At 37.9% G+C, this 18,816-nt stretch overlaps 1 protein-coding gene across 1 annotated transcript in view; it reads right to left on the bottom strand.

Moving 5' to 3' along the window:
- Nucleotides 1–18,816, bottom strand: part of ATP6V1C1 (ATPase H+ transporting V1 subunit C1) — a 58,569-nt gene that overhangs the window by 29,790 nt on the left and 9,963 nt on the right. The window contains exons 2-4 of the mRNA XM_043976975.1: nucleotides 6,098–6,265; nucleotides 3,730–3,797; nucleotides 1,778–1,863 (exon numbers count right to left, since the gene is read on the bottom strand). Of these exons, the coding sequence (XP_043832910.1) occupies nucleotides 1,778–1,863; nucleotides 3,730–3,797; nucleotides 6,098–6,229 (286 nt within the window). The 5' untranslated portion in view covers nucleotides 6,230–6,265. The remainder of the gene's footprint in view (nucleotides 1–1,777; nucleotides 1,864–3,729; nucleotides 3,798–6,097; nucleotides 6,266–18,816) is intronic.

Genomic DNA, 18,816 nt, shown 5'->3' on the forward strand with positions numbered 1-18,816 from the left:
ATCTTAATGAGAAAAGGGGCCTTGAGAAAGTTAAGAGAAACCACCTATCTCATTGATATAGATTATTATATGACTTTGAGGGCTATACTTTAAAAACCGTGAAGGAATCAGGATTCCGATGTCATAACAAACTATTTACATGGCCTCTCCATTTTACCTAAGGCCCCATTAATTACTACCCTATTGATTATTAATAACCCCAAAAGACCTATTTTAATCTGATTATGTCTTTTGTTATATTAAGCCCTAGACAGATGAAAAAGAATCATAGATAAGAAATTCATCATAAAGTATAATCTCAAAAAAGTAGGCTCTAGCTAACTCATGGCCCCTCTTTACCAAATTACCTTAACCAAGCACAATAGCTGTAGACAGTCTACGCTCTTCTTCCCATAAAATTCCAAAGTTACCCACCCTGTTCTACACACCTCTTCCAATTTATTCCTTTCCTCTCTATTAACAAATCCATATATCTCTAGGAATAACCAACATTTTAGCCAAGATATCTGTTATAGCAGAGGATAAATTAATATCTATACTGGTGGAGAAGAAAGTTAGAAAACATCAGATTTTAAACACAATTGCTTATATTAATATAGAAGAACACCTATTACACTCCAAATTCCATGAGGGTAGTATCTATTTTATTTTTGTATCTCCATAACCTAGCATAAAGGTCAGCAAACTCCAGGTCACTGGCCAAATATGCCTTACTGCTAGCCAAGAAAGATTTTAATATTTTTAAATACAATGGATGTGAGAAAATAATGGGATTTGGTAGATACCCAAAGGCTCACTGGAGACTCATCTAAACTGATTGAATTAAGTGAGAGTGATTGACTTTGCTGATTAGCCTACTTCAAGTTAATTAGATTGTAACCACACCTAGCTGGCCCTTAAGGAGATATTGTTCTCAGAAGCTAAGGACTTTGAACTCAACTAGAGACCACCTTCACTCCAGTGAACCAATGGATTTGGATGACACCTACCAAGCAGTGTGTAAGGACGGCCTCTGCCCCAGACCTATAAAAAGTTTCCACACTCAGTTTGAGAGGAGTTTCATGGTTGAAGCAGGCTCGTGTCTAAGGACTTGAGGAAGAACCAGACCAGGCTGGAACTCTAGGCTAGATAGGCCTTTTCTTAACTCCACGTGTTCTTTTTTTCTAATACCTAGTATGCTTTAATAAATGCTTAATGCCCAAAGACTGGTGCTAAAGTTTCTAATTTAAGGTAACCACACATTAGATTTTTTTAGACAACACATTTAGATTTTAAACATCACATGGGGAAGATTTGGCCCACCTGCTATATGTAGTTGGTTTACCCTTGGTGTTGACCAAAGTGTGACATGCAGGGTCCCATAAGGCTAAGAAAGGTTTCTACACTTTTAGACACAGGTAGTATTGTATATCTTGAATGAAAATGTTATCCTAAGTACTGAGTGTTGAATTAGGAACATGCAGAGGCATATCATTTTGCTCTTTCAAATACGACTTGAGTTTTACTTTTAGATAGGCAATAAGTAAACAGAATTGTGGAAAGAGCAAAGGTATAAAAGCATTTATTGGGGACATTTTCTGTAATATCCATTTTAAGTAGTTCTATTTCAAAGGGCAAAATTCAGCCCATTCACCCAAATTCTTTTAACAATCAGCTCTGCTCTACTACAAGGGTGTATGTACTTATTGTTACATGCTAAATTTGTCATCTGCTTTTTAAGTGCAATGACTCAGTATCTCATTTATGAAGTAGTGAGACTGTAAAATAGTTGGCTTACCTCCATTGGCCAATAGGTTTTCTTGAACTTTATCTCTACTATCTTCTAGTACATCAGACATATATTGGGCCACTTTCTTAACAACTCTTGGTGAGGAAAAAACAAACCAGTAATTATTTTAGAGAAATAAAAATAGTACAAATAAATAAGACATAAAACTATAAACTGGTATAATGAAAACATATAATCCTAAATGAATGTGTCTTCTTTTAATATGGCAGCACCCACAGTGGACAATATGATATATAAATCTAGCTCTTACCTTCTACAAACTCTATTTCAAGGGTAAGATGAACCATGTGATTTTTGCTTTGATTTTTCTTAAAAGTAAATTTCTGGATCTGATACAATCATCAACTAAAGTTTTAAGAATACATAAAGATGAACAATAAAGGGACATTAGCAATGGTGTCTCATATTAGTTGAAAAGTAAAGAAGGTGGAAGGATAATAGAAGTATCTTTAGTAGAAAGAAAGAACACTGAACTGTTGGGCAGGAGACACTTCCAGTTCTGGTTCTGTCTTCAATCAATGACCTAAGCTCTTTGGGTGGCAAACTCCATCAAAGGCTACTGAGACCAATGGTCACCAAGAATAGCAAAGCAAAGTTGAAAAGAATTTACAATTTCCTCATTTGTAAATAAAGGGGTTGGATTTGGTGAACTCTAAAATCCCTTCCCACTCTAACATTCTGTAACTCCATGAAACAGACTAAAACATTCCACATATTAGATAATCACAAGACCAAATAAAGTACTTAATCCTAAGAACTAAGATGGAGGAATGGACTCCAGACACACACTGGAAATTGCTTCAGCAAGATATAACAGATTAAAAGTGAAGGAACTTTATTATATATTTAAAAGGAATAGTAAGTTGTACAAAATAAATTTGCAATTTCATGTGCAGATCTTTTTTTATTATACTGTATAATGGAAATGCTTGTTTTATTCCATAAATTAAAAATAAAATGAAAATTTTTAAAGTGAAAGATGAAGAAGAGTTATTAAATGATGCATTAATTTTAAAATGCTTTATTGATTACTTAATAAATATTAGTTGAACTGAGCTGAATTAAATTCAGGTATAAGAAACTTTTTTCAGTACTGTGGCATACAAAGTTATGTGAGGCGTGGTACTTACTCGAGTGGAGCTAAAAATTTGGTAAAGGAGTTAGGATCCCTCAGATTATGGAGCTATTAAGTGTTAGAGACAGAACTGAAAGGCAGACAGTGGAAAAACCAGTGCATTTTAAAAATCAGATCTACTGAACTGTTTCTTTATCATTAATAGCCTTAGTTGCTAAGCAGACTTATAAAATCTTTTGAAGACTAGTGCCACAAGTGAAGATTTTCTGTAGACAAGGAAGTAATGGCAGTTGGGAATAGATAGTTCCATTAGCTCTGCTCATCCAAAGAGGGATAACCACAGAAAGTTAAAAGAATGAATAGGAATAGCCTTTTTCTTAGGAAAAAAAATTGGGTGGCGGCTACAACTATGTTCAGGACCAGTACATAATATTCTTATTCTGAATTTTTACATGTTGTCGATTAAACTAAAACCCCCAGTACCTTGCAATCATAGGCAATCCTGAAAGACAATGGGTCCCAAGGGAAGACCAAGAAATCAGAGCAGTTCTAGACAATGGTTCTGCTAATTCATAAAAGGATAAGTGTGTGAGGTTAATAGAGACTACTATGTAATTCTCAGTTCACCTAACCTAAAGTTACAGTATAATTCTGAAGTTCAGAATTAAAAGAATTAAATGTGAGCTAAAGCTTCCCTAAAATGGTCTTTGCTGGAAGCCTTTCATTTTAATTTGTGCATTAAAAAAAAGTCATTTTCCAAAATGACCTAGATGAGCATTATCTACTGTTAAATGACTAAAGGTTGTGAACAATTATTACAAAGGTTTATATCATTCCATAATATGCAGATTAATAAACGTGTTACCCCTCCACAAATGCATCCAGTTTGGCCAATTCATCTGATAATCCAACTAAAACATCCAGTGTGCCAACCTAAAAGATAAAAAGCAGTATCTTGAGTCTCATTCTATTTCTACTAATTAATCAATCAATCAGTATTTATGAAGCACTTCCTATGCAGCCAGAACTGTGCTAAGCAATGGGGATACCCTGTAACAACACTGGCCTCTCTGCTCTTGCTCCAACAAGACACTCCACCTTGGGGGCAGCTAGGTGGCGCAGTGGATAGAGCACCGGCCCTGGAGTCAGGAGTACCTGAGTTCAAATCTGGCCTCAGACACTTAACACTTACTAGCTGTGTGACCCTGGGCAAGTCACTTAACCCCAAATGCCTCACTAAAAAAAAAAAAAAAAAAGACACTCCACCTTCCAGCTTTTTGTACTTCACTGGCTATTCCCCACGAGTGGCTTGCCCTTCTCACCTCTGCTTCCTGGTTTCCTTCAAGTGCCAGCTAAAACCCTACCTTGTACAAGAAAGCTTTCTCAATCTCCCTTAATGCTAGTGCCCACTCTCTTAGGTCAGTGACTGCCTTCTTCTGATTACCTGATTTATCCTGTATGTATCTTGTTGGTACATAGTCATTTGCATGTTTCCTTCTTCATTAGACTGTGAGCTCCCTGAGAACAAGGACTGTCTTTTTCCTTTCTCTTCATCCCCAGAGCTTAGCATAGCACCTGGCACATAGTATTTAATAAATGCTAACTGACTGACTTTGCACATATCTGGTATATACCAATCCATGTAAATGTTGTCTCCCCCACTAGAATAAGAGATCCTTGAGGGCAGGAACTGTTTTCAGGTTTTTGTTCTATCTCCAGTGTCTAGCACAGTGCCTGAATGTTCATTCATGTAAACACTTACTAAATGATTGTTGACTGTTGTAGTTTCTTAGCACACTATAGCTAAAAACCAGCATAAGAAACTACCTGGGGGGCAGCTAGGTGGAGCAGTGGATAAAGTACCAGCCCTGGATTCAAGAGGGCCTGAGTTCAAATAGGGCCTCAGACACTTGATACTTGCTAGCTGTGAGACCTTGGGCAAGTCACTTAACCCTCATTGCCCGGATTTTGGGGGTGGGGGTGGGGTGGGGTGGAGAGAACACTACCTGATTCAGTGCAATTCCAAAGTCTTGCCCATGTGCATTGTATTTTAGGTCATAATTCTCTATCACACCATCCTACATTCTTCATAAATGTCTTCATAAAAAAGCATAGTTGCAAACATCACTTCAAAATTGTTATGGGAATCTGTATCCCAGGACCCCCTACACTTTCATCAAACCTGTCTTGTCATTTAATATGTTTTGTTGTTGTTGAAAAGTCACTTTACTGTTGTCACATGAGAGGAATGTAGAAAAACACAAGGTATTTTTATTAGCCTCAGGAGTGGATACTAGTAAAATTATACAAAAATTTGGAACCTCAAATTATAGCAACTTTTGAAAAACTACTACAAAATTTTGTGTTTAGCTGCAATGTAAGCAGAGTTTTTGCCTTTTAATGGTGTGATTACATAGATGAAGTCCTGAAACACAACTTTAGTAAACAATACATTCTATTTCATAAAACAAAAACATATTCAAGTAATTCTATTTTAAATGCACTATGATACTCAGAAGTATTCCTCAGCAATTTGAAGGCACATCATGGGACAGTGGAAAGAATGTTGAATTTAGATTTAAAAGAGCTTTATCTGTATACACACACATAAACAGATGTCCACAAGTACATTAGTTGTAGCAGAGAACTTAAGACACCCAGACAAATACATACAGAACTGAATGTAAGTCAGAGCATGAAAAGTCAAGTAGAAAAACAGGTTCAAAATGCTTTATTTGTTATGCAGCAATGGTGTCTACTCAAATACCATTAAAATGTACTTTTTTTTAAAGTAAAATTCATATTAATATTGTCAAAAAAAAGTAAGTCTTTCAAGAATTGTTTGAATAGAGAATTAAATTCAGGTGTGTACTTTCAATCCCCAAATTACAGCTATCTTTTTTCTCTGAAAAGCTCTAATGGATACTACCAATCTTTTCCTGATTTGCTAATAAAGAGGAAATCAAATACTGAAATGCCTATACTGGGTATTTCAGAAAATGAAGCACTTGGCACTGCACACTAAAGAATGTTAAACCTTACTACCTGTGCGCTCCATCCATCCTGCAACTGACCCTTTCAGCTGTCTCTCCTCTCCCTAACCCCATTAGAATGTTAGCTCCTTGACAATTAAGATGTGTCATTTCTATTTGAATTCCTTGTACTTGGCACAAAATAACTTTTAATAAAAGCTTTTAAATGCATGCATTTAGTTCATTCATTCATTCATTTACCTTTAAGTCAGGAATGTTGAACTTTGAATTAATAGAGAGATTGTTACTTTTGGTTGTTGCTGCATGTAGTTTCTCCCATGTTTGCTGGCATGTTTTCTCCCCAGGAGCTGATATAAGCCAGAACTCACTCATGCTTATCAAGGAATTTTTCCAAAAATAAGATTGATACTGAAATAGAAAAAGGATACAGTGATATATAATTTATTTCTAAATTACATCAGTTTCTTAGTATAACAACCTCAATGCTAACAAATAATAAATGTTGAGGGGGGCAGCTAGGTGGCATAGTGGATAAAACACTGGCCCTGGATTCAGGAGAACCTGAGTTCAAATCCAGCCTCAGAATACTTGACACTTACTAGCTGTGTGACCCTGGGCAAGTCACTTAACCCTCACTGCCCTGATAATAATAATAAGTGTTTATTAAATTTATTCCCCATGAAAAGGATTTTTAAGAATAAAAATTAAGTATAAAATATAAAAAAAACTTGAAGTACCAAATTTTTGAAATAACAAAATGCCCTATATGGGGACAACACATAAACCTATATCATAATAAATTATTCATGCTAATAATTATAGTCCACAAATTTGAAAAATCACCATCATAAACCAAGAGAGCTACAAAGGGCCGAAAAAGTAAATTAATCCAATACTTTCACCCTACAGATAAAGAAACTAGCCCAGAGGTAAGGTAACTTATCCAAGGTCACTTATTTAATTCTAGTAGCAGACAGAATTCCCTGGCTTTCAGCCTACTACCACCAAGCTGAAAACACTAAGATAAATAAAGAGATTTCGTTTTTCCACTGGGAGTAAAATTAAATGTAATCAATGCATTTCATTCATTCATCAGCAACCACATGCACCCTCATATGTTCACTGGTTCCAGAAAAACATGTTAGGAAATATGTTTCTCCCATACAAGAGAGAGTCAGTCCCATAGAAAGAGAGATCAAGTAGAGGGAGTTCTGAATGGAAAAGGGCACAAGCTGGACCATGAAGAATGAGCAGTGAACCCCAGGTCACCAAACTCAGGGCAGCACTGAGCCCATAAAGCCTAGTCAGGGAGGAGGTATGGAGCTGGGCAATCTGCCTATCAATTGAAGGTGGACTAATGGATTTTATGGTAACAATAATATCATTAGATTCTATTTGGCACGTCACTGTGTGCAGCATGCGCCCACATGATTTTTTTACCTCCCACCAAGCTATTCATGAAGACACCAGAGGCCTACCTCACCCTGAAAACTGGGTAGCCTACCCTATCCAGACAATTGGCCATTTGGCCCCATCTTGTCCTTCATAATCTGGCCCCTTCCTGCCTTTCTAGTCTTCTTAAACCTTACTCCCTACCACATATTCTGAGATGCAGGGACACTAGCCTCCTTGCTATACATTTTCACTGGCAATCTTCCATGCCTGGAACTCGTTCCCTCCTCATCTCCACCTTCTGGATTCCCTAGCTTCCTTCAAGTCCCAGTTAAAATCCCACCTTCTACAGTAAGCCTTTCCCAATCTCTTTTAATAATGCTAGTGCCTTCCCCCTGTCAACTGAACATAGTTGTTTGGGGCATCTAGGTGGCACGGTGGATAGAGCACTGCACTTATAATCAGGAAGACTCTTCATGAGTTAAAATTCAGTCTCAGACACTAGCTGTATGACCCTGGGCAAGTCACTTAACCTTGTTGGCCTCAGTTTCTTCCTCTGTAAAACGAGCTGGAGAAAATGGAAAATTATTCCAGTATCTTTGCCAAGAAAACCCCAAATGCAGTCACAAAGATTTGGACACAACAGAAACAACTCAGTAACATAGTTTCATATTGTCTCCCCAATTAGACTGAAAGCAAGAACTGTTTTTGCCTTTTTTTTTAAAATATCTCTACCACTTATCACAGTCCTTCCAACAGAGTAGGCACTCAATAAATGCTTGCTGACTTCACTTTAATTCTTCTAGTTAGTTAAAGCAATTTTTCTCCACTTTCTTTAAAAAAAAACATTGTCTGAAAGACACTGAGCATCTATGAGCAAAAGATCTAAGTGGGCTAAAAAAAAATGAAGAGGAAGAATTTAATTACTTGAAAATATAAGAAGTTAAAAGTGGTATTCGGAATGTCTTGTTTTGCTCTGCCCTGGAATTCAATTCTGGATACTGCATTTTAGGGATGTAGGCAACATCTAGAATGGAAAGGGGATGGGAGTTAATGCCATATTATAACTAATAAAAGGAACCAATGAGTTTTAGCCAGGAGAAGATGATTTAGGGAGGAGTATGTATTTGAAGCAGTCCATGGCTTGTGGTAAATAGAACACAGATTAGATTTGCTCTACTTGAACCCAGGAGATGGGGAAAAAGTAACAAATTGTACAGAGGCAGATTTAGGCTTGATATAAGAGAACAACTGGGGGCAGCTAGGCGGCGCAGTGGATAAAGCACCAGCCCTGGATTCAGGAGGAACTGAGTTCAAATCCTGCCTCAGACACTTACTGGCTGTGTGACCTGGGCAAGTCACTTAACCCTCAATGCCCTGCAAAAAAAAAGTGCAAAACAGAGAGAGAGAGAGAGAGAGAGAGAGAGCTGTACAGAAATAAAATGAACTGTTTAAGAAGGCAGTAGCTTCAAGATCACTAGATATCTTTTTAAAAATGTTTGAATTGTTTATTGTTGAATGTAAATAATTTAAAAGTACAAATATTTCAGTATGCATAGAACAAAAATAGCATTGTAAATTAAATTGTGAACTTGTTCATGTATAGAATTTGGGTTTGGGGGTTTCACACCCTCTCAAACTAGAGTCTGAACTTCCTTCTCCCTCCCCATCCCTCCCCCCCCCCCCCCCAGCAATTGGAGTTAAGTGTGCCCCGGGTCACACAGCTAGTGTCAAGTGTTTGAGGCAGGATTTGAACTCTGGTCCTCCTGACTCCAGGCCTGGTGCTTTATCTACCGTGCCACCTAGCTGTCCCCTATCTTTCTCTTTAGCTTACCCAGCGCTTTATAACTCTATAGTAAGGGGCAGCTAAGTGGCGCAGTGGATAGAACACCGGCCCTGGAGTCAGGAGGACCAGAGTTCAAATCCTGCCTCAAACACTTAACACTTACTAGCTGTGTGACCCTGGACAAGTCACTTAACCCCAACTGCCTCACTAAAAAAATAAAAATAAAAATAACTCTATAGTAATACTCATAAGAATTAGTATTATTATATATTGCTTAGTTGTATACTTGCCTCAATCCTACAAAATTGTAAGCTCCATGGGGACAGGAGCTCTCTCTTACTCATCTGTATATCAAATGAGATAATATCCGTAAAATGCATTGCAAACTTTAAAGCACTATATCAATATCAGCTATTATTATTAATCTCCTACAACACCTAGTATAGTCTTTTATACCTAGTAGATACTCAGTGTTTGCCAGTTAAATCTAGGGTCCTCAAAGCTTCACACCAAATAAACTAATAGATCCTCAACTGAAGATCTCCCAAGAAACATTATTGTCCTTTTCCCTCTGACAGAACTATTCTTCCCCTAGGAGAGCAAGATTCAAATATCAGTGCTAGAAGAAGCCTGAGACATTATCTTTTATAACTATTTCATTTTATTAATGAAAAAACTAGGGTTTAGAGAAGTTAAATGATTTGTCTGAGATCAAACAGCTAAAGAGTTTAAAAAAAAAAAAACCCAAGACCAGAACCTGGCTTTCTGATCTTTACATCTGAAGCTCTTCCCACAGAACCATGTTTCTTCCAGAACCTCTCCCCCACAGCACACCACCCTTGAAAGGGCCAACTCATTCAAAACAAATCAAGGACATGGTCATTTCCATGGGGCTAAGAAAAGAATCTTCTGTTCCCTTACCTGCGACACAGGTGGGATGGCTAACTACAGTGCTCTCATTTATTTTTCCCCTGGAAAGATTCTACTCCCTCAACTTCAAGAGACATTAAATACTAAGCACTTAAAATACTACAACTATTAATAAACTGCAGCTCCTGTCCTCACAGAGATCAGTCCCATGGAGGACGGAACAAATACAAATACCAATAATAAAAAAATGAAACAATGGAAATACAAATTTACAAAAGAGTATCTTTATCTTCCAATTACTAGAAAAAGATGTTCAACAGACTTAATAATCAAAGAAATGAATATTAAAACAGCTATAAAATTGCCACCTATAAAATTGCCCAGACTAACAAAAGTAACACAATTCAACACTTACTAGCGGAATTTCAAATAGAATCTTTCTGGAGAGCAATCTGGCAATTCACTATAAGAGTTCTAAAAATCATTCCCAACAATCCCATTACTAGGCATGTGCCTTAAGAAATTATCAAAATTGGGGGCAGCTAGGTGGTGCAGTAGATTAAGCACCAGCCCTGGATTCAGGAGGACCTGAGTTCAAATCTGGCCTCAGACTCTTGACACTTACTAGCTGTGTGACCATGGGCAAGTCACTTAATTCTCATTGCCTCGCCCCCCTCCCACCCCAAAAAAACAAATTTTAAAATTTTACTTTTCCACAGCATTATCTGAAATTGTATAAAAATTAGAAATAACCTGTAAGTTCCTTTCTGGCTCTAGCATTCTGTGATTAACTGAAGAAAGCAGAACTAGAAGATGAGTATATGCACATCAACCTTAATCATCTAAGTGGAAAATATATCCATAGCAACAAAGGAGTCACAGGAGGAGGAAACAACTGATAATTTATAGATATGTGGATGTGGATGTGCATACATGTGTATAAATGTTAAAGGTCTTTTTGTAAAGTTTAATTGAGACTAATAATGGCTAGTATTTATATAGTGCTTTGAGGTTTTCATAAGGCTTTACACATCCTGTCTCAAACAACAGGTTCATAAGAAATATGTGCCAGGTCCAATTCCAGGTCCAAGGAGAAAGATCATTACACCAAATTGGAAAGAGAGGGAGAATCATTGTCAGTAAAGGTTTGGAAGAAAGCAGCATTTGAGGTGGACCTTAAAAGATCAACAAGATTAGAATAGGTAGAGTGCCCTCCCCCCCTCCCCAGGGTTGAGGAGGGGCGGGGAAAATTGAGAGAAATCCAGATATAGGAAAGTGTCAACAGAGGCACATAGGTCTGGTACAAGGAGCAAATAGAAAGCTACAAAGTAGGATGTTGAGGAGAAAGCCCTGAATTCCAGAGTAGAGAGCTAAAATTTTGTTTAGTAGGCATTACAAAGGTTCTGAATAGAAAAGAGCAAGGATTCGATCAGATCAATAAATAAGGAAGATTATTCAATTGGGTGAAGAACAGTTCAAAGCTTAGAGAAAGGAGATGTGTTAAGACCTGTTAGTTGTTAAAATTGTCCAAGTAGGTGGTAATAAGGGTCTGCAGTAGGTCAGTAAGCAGTGGAAATAAAGGTGACCTTCTGGATGACTGATCATCACAGACTAATGCCTGTACCAACCTGAAACAGTACAGGTTGTCTGCCATGGCTGGACAAACTCCTCACCTCCATCTCTCAGAATACCTAAATTCCTCTAAATCAGTTCCTGCATGAGGCCTTTCCTGATCCTCCCCAAACTGCCTTTTATTCTGGGCATATTTATATGTGTACACATCTTTCCCAAAAGAATATATGCTCTTCAAAGCCAGAGACTTTGTCTTTGTCTTTGTACTGCCATGGTAGGATAGTTCCAAACTTGCCTATTATTGTCAAGGGTATCCCCACCCTCCTCCCAGTCACCCAAGCCCTCTGCCTTGGCATCATCTTCACCTCCTCACCCCCACTCACCCCATGTAGTCAATTCATTGATAATCGTGACCTTTCTACCTTCACATTTCTCCATCTTTTCACTCACACAGCAACTACTCTGGCTCGGGGCCTCATCTCCTCATCGTAACCTTCTAACTGGCCTCTCCATCTCCAGTCTCTTCTCACTCCCATTCATCCTTCACTGATCTGCCAGAGTGATTTTTCTAAGATGTAGGTCTGAATGTGTCAGCCACCCCTACTCAACAAACTTCAGTGGCCCCTGTTCTCTCCAGGATCAAATATAAAGTCCGTTGTTTGGTACTTAAAGCTCTTGAGACATAAGCTGACTGCTTCCTACCTCTCCAGACTTCTCCTATTTTACTCTTCTCCATACAGTCACAGAATAGGATCCATGTACGCCAGCCTACTTGCTTTTCCTCACCCCAGCCCTGGAATGCTCTCTCTCTCTTCACTTCTGCTTCTTAGCTTTCTTTGTTTCCCTGAAGATTCATCTCGAATTCCAGCTTCTACACAAGGTCTTTCCCTGACATGCCCCCATCCCATCCAGTGCTGTCCTCTGGGATTATTTCCCATTTATACTGTGTATATGTAGCTATTTCCATGTCATCTCCCCTGTCCAAATGTGAGCTACTGGAGGGCAGGGACAATGTTTTTGTTTTTCTTTGTGTCTCCAGTGCTTAGCACAGTTCCTAGAACACTATAAGTGGTGAATAAATGTCTGTTGAGTGACTGATCAGATGAGATAATATTTGTAAATTGCTTAGCTCAGTGCCTAGCACACAGTAGGCACCATATAAATACTTGCTCCCTTTCTCCCTCTTCCCTTTCCCTTGAATGACACAAAGCATGGACTTAATAAATGCTTTCTGATTAAACCATGTGACCCAGTGAATATGAATCCTGTGTTTGTGGAAGAAGGGGAGAATCTTAGGTAATACTGCAAGCTGTAAGACCGCTTTCCATAATTGCTAGTTGGAGGTATGTGAGCCAAATAGATCACTTATGATAAATACCGGTCTTCTATTTTTCTCCTTACTAAACTCCATAATGAAGGGAGGTTCAGGGAGTAACACCACCAAAGATGTCCTTTGGGAGAAATGTCAAGTAGATAAAGATTTGAAAGTCATCTGTATAGAAAAGTTCATTTAGGCATCAGGAGTGAATACAATTGCCAAGACAGAGAGTATATAGAGAAGAAAATCAAGCATGGAACCTTGCCAAACGGATCCTGATGAATTGAAGTGAAAGGGTGAGGAAGAGAACATGGAAAGCGAGATAGAAGAAGGAAAAGCAAGAGAGAGTAGTATCTCAGAAACAGAGGAAGAAAGAGGCACCAAGAAGGAAGAAGTGGTCAAGGGAATTGAAAGTTACCAAGGTCATGGAGAAAGAGGCCTGAGAAAAGGCCTCTGGATTTGGCAATCAAGAAATCATTAATCATAGGGAGAAGAGTTTCAAAAGCAGAATATGGATAGAAGTCAGTTTGCAAGGGATGAATGGGAGATGTAGAAGGAGAAGCATGAAAATAAATCATCAAAATGCCAAGGCAGTGGTTTTAAAAAGTAGATAAGTGCTTAAGCAAGCAAGAATCAGCAACTCAATAACCAAAAAACCCCAAGAACTGTGAGAAAATAATGGGATTTGGCAGATACTCAAAGGTTTACCTGGAGATTCATCTAAACTGATTGAATTAAGTGAGAGTGATTGACTTTGCTGATTAGCCTACTTCAAGTTAATTAGATTGTAACCACACCTGCCTGGCCCTTAAGAAGGTATTGTTCTCAGAAGCTAAGGACTTTGAACTCAACTGGAGACCACCTTCAAGTCCAGTGAACCAATGGCTTTGGAAGATACCAACCAATCAGCTTAAAGCAGTGTGTGAAAGGACCACCTCTGCTCCAGACCTATAAAAAGTTTCCACACTCAGTTTGAGAGGAGTTTCATGGTTGAAGCAGGCTCGTGTCTAAGGATTTGAGGAAGAACCAGACCAGGCTGGAACTCTAGGCTAGATAGGCCTTTTCTTAACTCCACATGTTTTGGGGTTTTTTTTCCTAATATCTAGTATGCTTTAATAAATACTTAAAGCCCAAAGACTGGTGCTAAAGCTTCTAATTTAAGGCAACAACATATTTAGATTTTAAATATCACAGAACATAAACTGGAGGGAAAGAATCCTTATTCATTGTTGTTGTTGTTTATCCTTCATTCTAAAAGACGACAAAGAGATCAGGGTGATGTCATGATTTTCACTGAATTGGATTTAAGTGAGGGAGGGCAGTGCAAGGTCACCAACCTCACTCTCTCTTCCAGAGCCATATAAGTCCACTGGCAAGATATGTATCAGGATGATGGCCCTGGATGTTTAAGGCAATTGTGGTTAAGTGACTCTACCAGGGTCACATAGCTATTAAATGTCTTAGGTGAGATTTGAACTCAGGTTGTCCTGACTCCAGCGCCACTGCTCTATCCACTTCACCACCTAGTTGCACCCCTTATTCACTAAGAACTGCTAGACAAAAAAAAAACAAACAAAAAAACCAATCAAACAAACAAAAAGAACTGCTAGAAAAACCTGAACAAAATTTGGCAAGAAGTACATTTAAAGCAGTTGCCTATATAACAACATACCACAGTTAGTTTCCAAATGGATACTTAACATAAATATTTAAATGTTTTAAATTGGAGAAAAATGAATGGAAGTATCTTTCATAACTATGGCTAAAAGATAATTTTTTTCCTAAAATAAAATTTTTTTGATTGCTTTTGTTTTCATATTACTAACATTTCCCAATTTGAAAAACAAACAAACAAAAAAAAGAACTGAGCACAATAAAACACACTGAAAAGGTATGGCATTATAATCAGTGTTGCATACCCATAGCCTTCTCACTCCTCTTTTTGGGGCAAGCTTTGTCATTATCATTTCAAAGGATTCAGTTTAGATTGGTGTAGTTCTTTCTATTTACATTGCTGTAGTCATTGAGGATGTTTTCCTTGTTCTCTTTATTCCAACTCCATTAGTTCATAAATTCTTTTTTGGGGGGGAGTGGGGGGTGGGCAATGAGGGTTAAGTGACTTGCCCAGGGTCACACAGCTAGTAAGTGTTAAGTGTCTGAGGCTGGATTTGAATTCAGTTCCTCCTGAATCCAGGGCTGGTGCTTTATCCACTGTGCCACCTAGCTGCCCCCAGTTCATAAATTCTTCATATGGTTCTCTGCTGTCATCATATTCATCATTTCTTACAGCACAATTCTATTACATCTCTATACTACAACTTTGTCCAAACATTCCCCAATTAATGGGTATATGCTTTGTTTCTTTCTAGTTTTATGTTACTACAAAAATTGCTGTTAAATTTTTTAAAAACAACCTAATGAATACAAGGCCTTTTGGGGTATATGCCTATCTGTGGGATCTCTAAGTCAAAAGGAATGGACATTTTAGTCACTTTAGTTGCATAATTCCAAATGGCTTACTAGAAAGGATAGACCAATTCATAGCTTCAACAAAATATTACTAAGAGTGTTTTTCTATAATCTATAAGAGAATTCTAAACCAGATGAGGAAGAGGTGATCACGAAATAAATTATTTTGATTGCAGGAATTTGAAAAGCTTTTTTCCTAAGAAAATCAACATAAATAGAATAAGAAGGAAAATAATTGGGAAAAAAAAGTTTTGCTTCAGATCTCTAAAGGTCTGATGTCAAGATAGAGAACTAGCAGCAATATATAAGACCAAGAGCCATTTCCCAATGAACAAACTGTCCAAGGATATGAACAAAGTTCTCAAGAGGAATGCAAATTATCATTTGCTACTACTTACTATTAGTTGATTTTTCCTTACTCCTAATCAAGGATAATAGAAACGAAAAACAAAACAACTCTGAGGTTTCATTTCACACAAAACATATTAAACAAGATAACAAAATAAGAAAATAATCATTGTCATTAAGGCTGTAAGAAGATCAAAAGACTAAGAAGATGCTGTTGAAGCTGTGAATTATTATAACCCTCCTGTAAAATAATTTGGAATTATCTCAAAAATTTAACTAAAATGTTCATGTCCTTTGACCCAAAGAACTTACTGATGGGTATATTGGTACAACCCCGCAAAGAGTCAAAGACGGAACAGTCCCATATACACTAAAACATGCATAGCAGCAATTTGTAGTATTAAAGAACTTGGGGGAGGGAGGGTATCCATTAATTGAGTGAATATCAAAAAAACAAAATCAAAAAGAAAACTATATTGTGAAAGTAATGGAATATTATTTTTTCATAAAAATTATAAATGTAAAGATTCAGAAAAGCCGAAAAAAATTTATATGAACTGATACAGAATGAAGTAAGCAGAACCAGGAAGATAATATATACCATGAATGGAAAGAGCAAAAAATCCAGTATTCCCTCCAACAACTAAATACCACAGAAGTAAAATGACCATTGTTGATTGACCCAGAGAAGAACTGAGAAAATATACCTCCTTTACCTTCATTGCACAAGTTGGGGAATCTGAACACAGAATGTTTCATATACTTCATTAAATTTCAGACATAATAGGAGAATTGCTTAGATTTGCTGAACTAGGTCTTCTTTCTTTTTTAATCTTAGTTACATTTTAATCTTAGTTTTAATCTTAGTATTTCCATGATGGAATTGCTTCCTGGCATTTCCTGGGAAACTTGAGTTTTCTTAAGCCTAACCACGCCCCCCCCCAATCAATTAAGAAGTTGGAAAAATGTATTATAGTTCTCCTGTGAGAATTAAAGGTTATCAATCAATCAATCTTGTTCGAAGTAACCCACTGACTTCAAGGTTAAGATCAACATCTCCGGGAACTGAGATAGAAGAATGTATTAGAGAAGCAGTCAACATCTAATCAGTCCATCTTGCTTGTACTTTTAACTGTAACCATGTTATAAGTTTGTGTTTGTGACCCTGTCTACTGCTAATGGTGAGTCATTCTTGCAAATAAAATAAGTATTAACAAGTTTATATACAGAGTATATACTTTATACAAATACTATTGGTGGTGTTTCGAGCAATGAATTCTGGAAGCAAAATAAAGTCCTTAAATTGGGGGGGGGGGGCGGTTAAAGAAATGGCATGATCTCCTGCCAGGAAATGCCTGGGGAGTGGAGTGAATCAGAGCTGGCATTGCCACCAGCAGGAGTGTGCCAGTGAGGCAAGTCCCCGGTCAGAGCAGTGGCACAGTGGCAAGAACACTAGGTGTAGAGTAAGAGAACCTGCCTCTGACGATTAGTCCTTGTGTGACCACAGGCAAATCATTTCACCTCTCTGGGCATTTCCCTCATAAATCAAATGAAGGAGCTGGACTAGATGGCCTTGAGGCCAACTCAAGACCTATGATCGTATGAAAGGGTTTTTTTTTTTTTTTAATGGACCTAAGAAACCCGAAGGTGTTTATAAACAGAGTGAAAGAAGACAGAGAAGACACATTAGGAAAGGGAAGATTATTGCTTAAGCAAGGTCCCTGGATGAGACAAGAATTAGGAGAGGGATGAAGCCTCTGCGGAGAGGAGAGGATCAGTGAAAGGGAAAAAAGATGAGCTGGGTTTTGGACGTGTGGTTGTGAAGATGTCTGTAGGGCAGTCGATTCGAAATGTCCAAAAGGCAAGAGGTCAGGTTTGGATTTCAAATCAAAGAATGACCTGCCTAGAGATAATTGAAGGCTTGGGAGATGAGATCAAAAAGAGAGATCTCCTCAGAAGAATTCAAAATCTTCACCTCTTCTTCGTGATCCTGCTCTTCTTTTTTAGTAATAAAGTATTTTTAATTAAGATATGCACATTTTTAGACATACTACTATTGCAAACTTAGAGTATAGTGTAAACATAACTTTGATATACATTGGGAAACCAAAAAATTCATATGACTCACTTTATTTTATGGGGTGGGGGGGGCAATGAGGGTTAAGTAACTTGCCCAAGGTCACACAGCTAGTGTCAAGAGTCTGAGGCCGGATTTGAACTCAGGTTCTCCGGAATCCAGCGCCAGTGCTTTATCCACTGCAACACCTAGCTGCCCCCATTTTATTGTATTATTTGCTTTACTGTGGTGGTCTGGCACCAAACCTACAATACCTCCAAAGTCAGTCTAGAGCTATTTGCATGTTCCTTGAGATCAGGAACTTTTTTTCATTTCTTTTCATCCCTGGAACTTAGCACAGTAGCTGACATACATAGTACCTGGTGCTTTAATGCTTATTGACTTGACTAACAGATCCAAAACAGGACTTACAATATGCTGCCCCCATCCCCCCTTAACCTAGTATTTGTCTAAACTTTTCCATGTCTGTTGATAGTATCACCATTTTCCCAATAACCCAGGTTGGCAACTTGGGAGTTGACTCTTCCTTCTCCCTCAGTTTGGGGACTCATCATCACCTTTTAACCTGGACTACCAAAAAGAGCCTTCACTTTAAATTAGTTTCCCTGCCTCTAGTCCTTGTCCTTTCCAATTTATCCTTAACATCACTGCAAATTCTCAAAGCACAGGTCCAACCACATCCCCTATCCATCCAGTTCTCATCCCTCCATTTCCAGTCTTATTGCTCCCCTCCACTCCTTATCCATTCCTGTTCTACCTTGTCAGCTAGTTCTTCCCTGTAAGTGACATTCCAAATATCCTACCTCCATACTTTTTCAAAAGTAACCCCAAATTCCTAAAACGGACTCTCTCCTCACCACTCAAAGAATCTGACATCTTTCAAAGTACAGAAAGAGGGCACTCCACACTCCATTTATTAGCACATTCTCCTTCACAAAATTACTTTGTATGTATTTTGAATTTACTCATTTGTGTATGAAATGTATCCTTCTCCACTGCTTAGAATGCAAATTCCTGAAGGCAGGGCCTATTTCTGTTTTTCCTCTGAAGGTACATAGGACTCTTAATGTGTTGAATTAAACTGAAGAATGTTAATATCACCGAAACTTTTGTAGAAAACAAAAAGC

Source organism: Dromiciops gliroides, chromosome 1, assembly GCF_019393635.1.
Source record: "Dromiciops gliroides isolate mDroGli1 chromosome 1, mDroGli1.pri, whole genome shotgun sequence".
NCBI classification, from domain to species: Eukaryota; Metazoa; Chordata; class Mammalia; order Microbiotheria; family Microbiotheriidae; genus Dromiciops; species Dromiciops gliroides.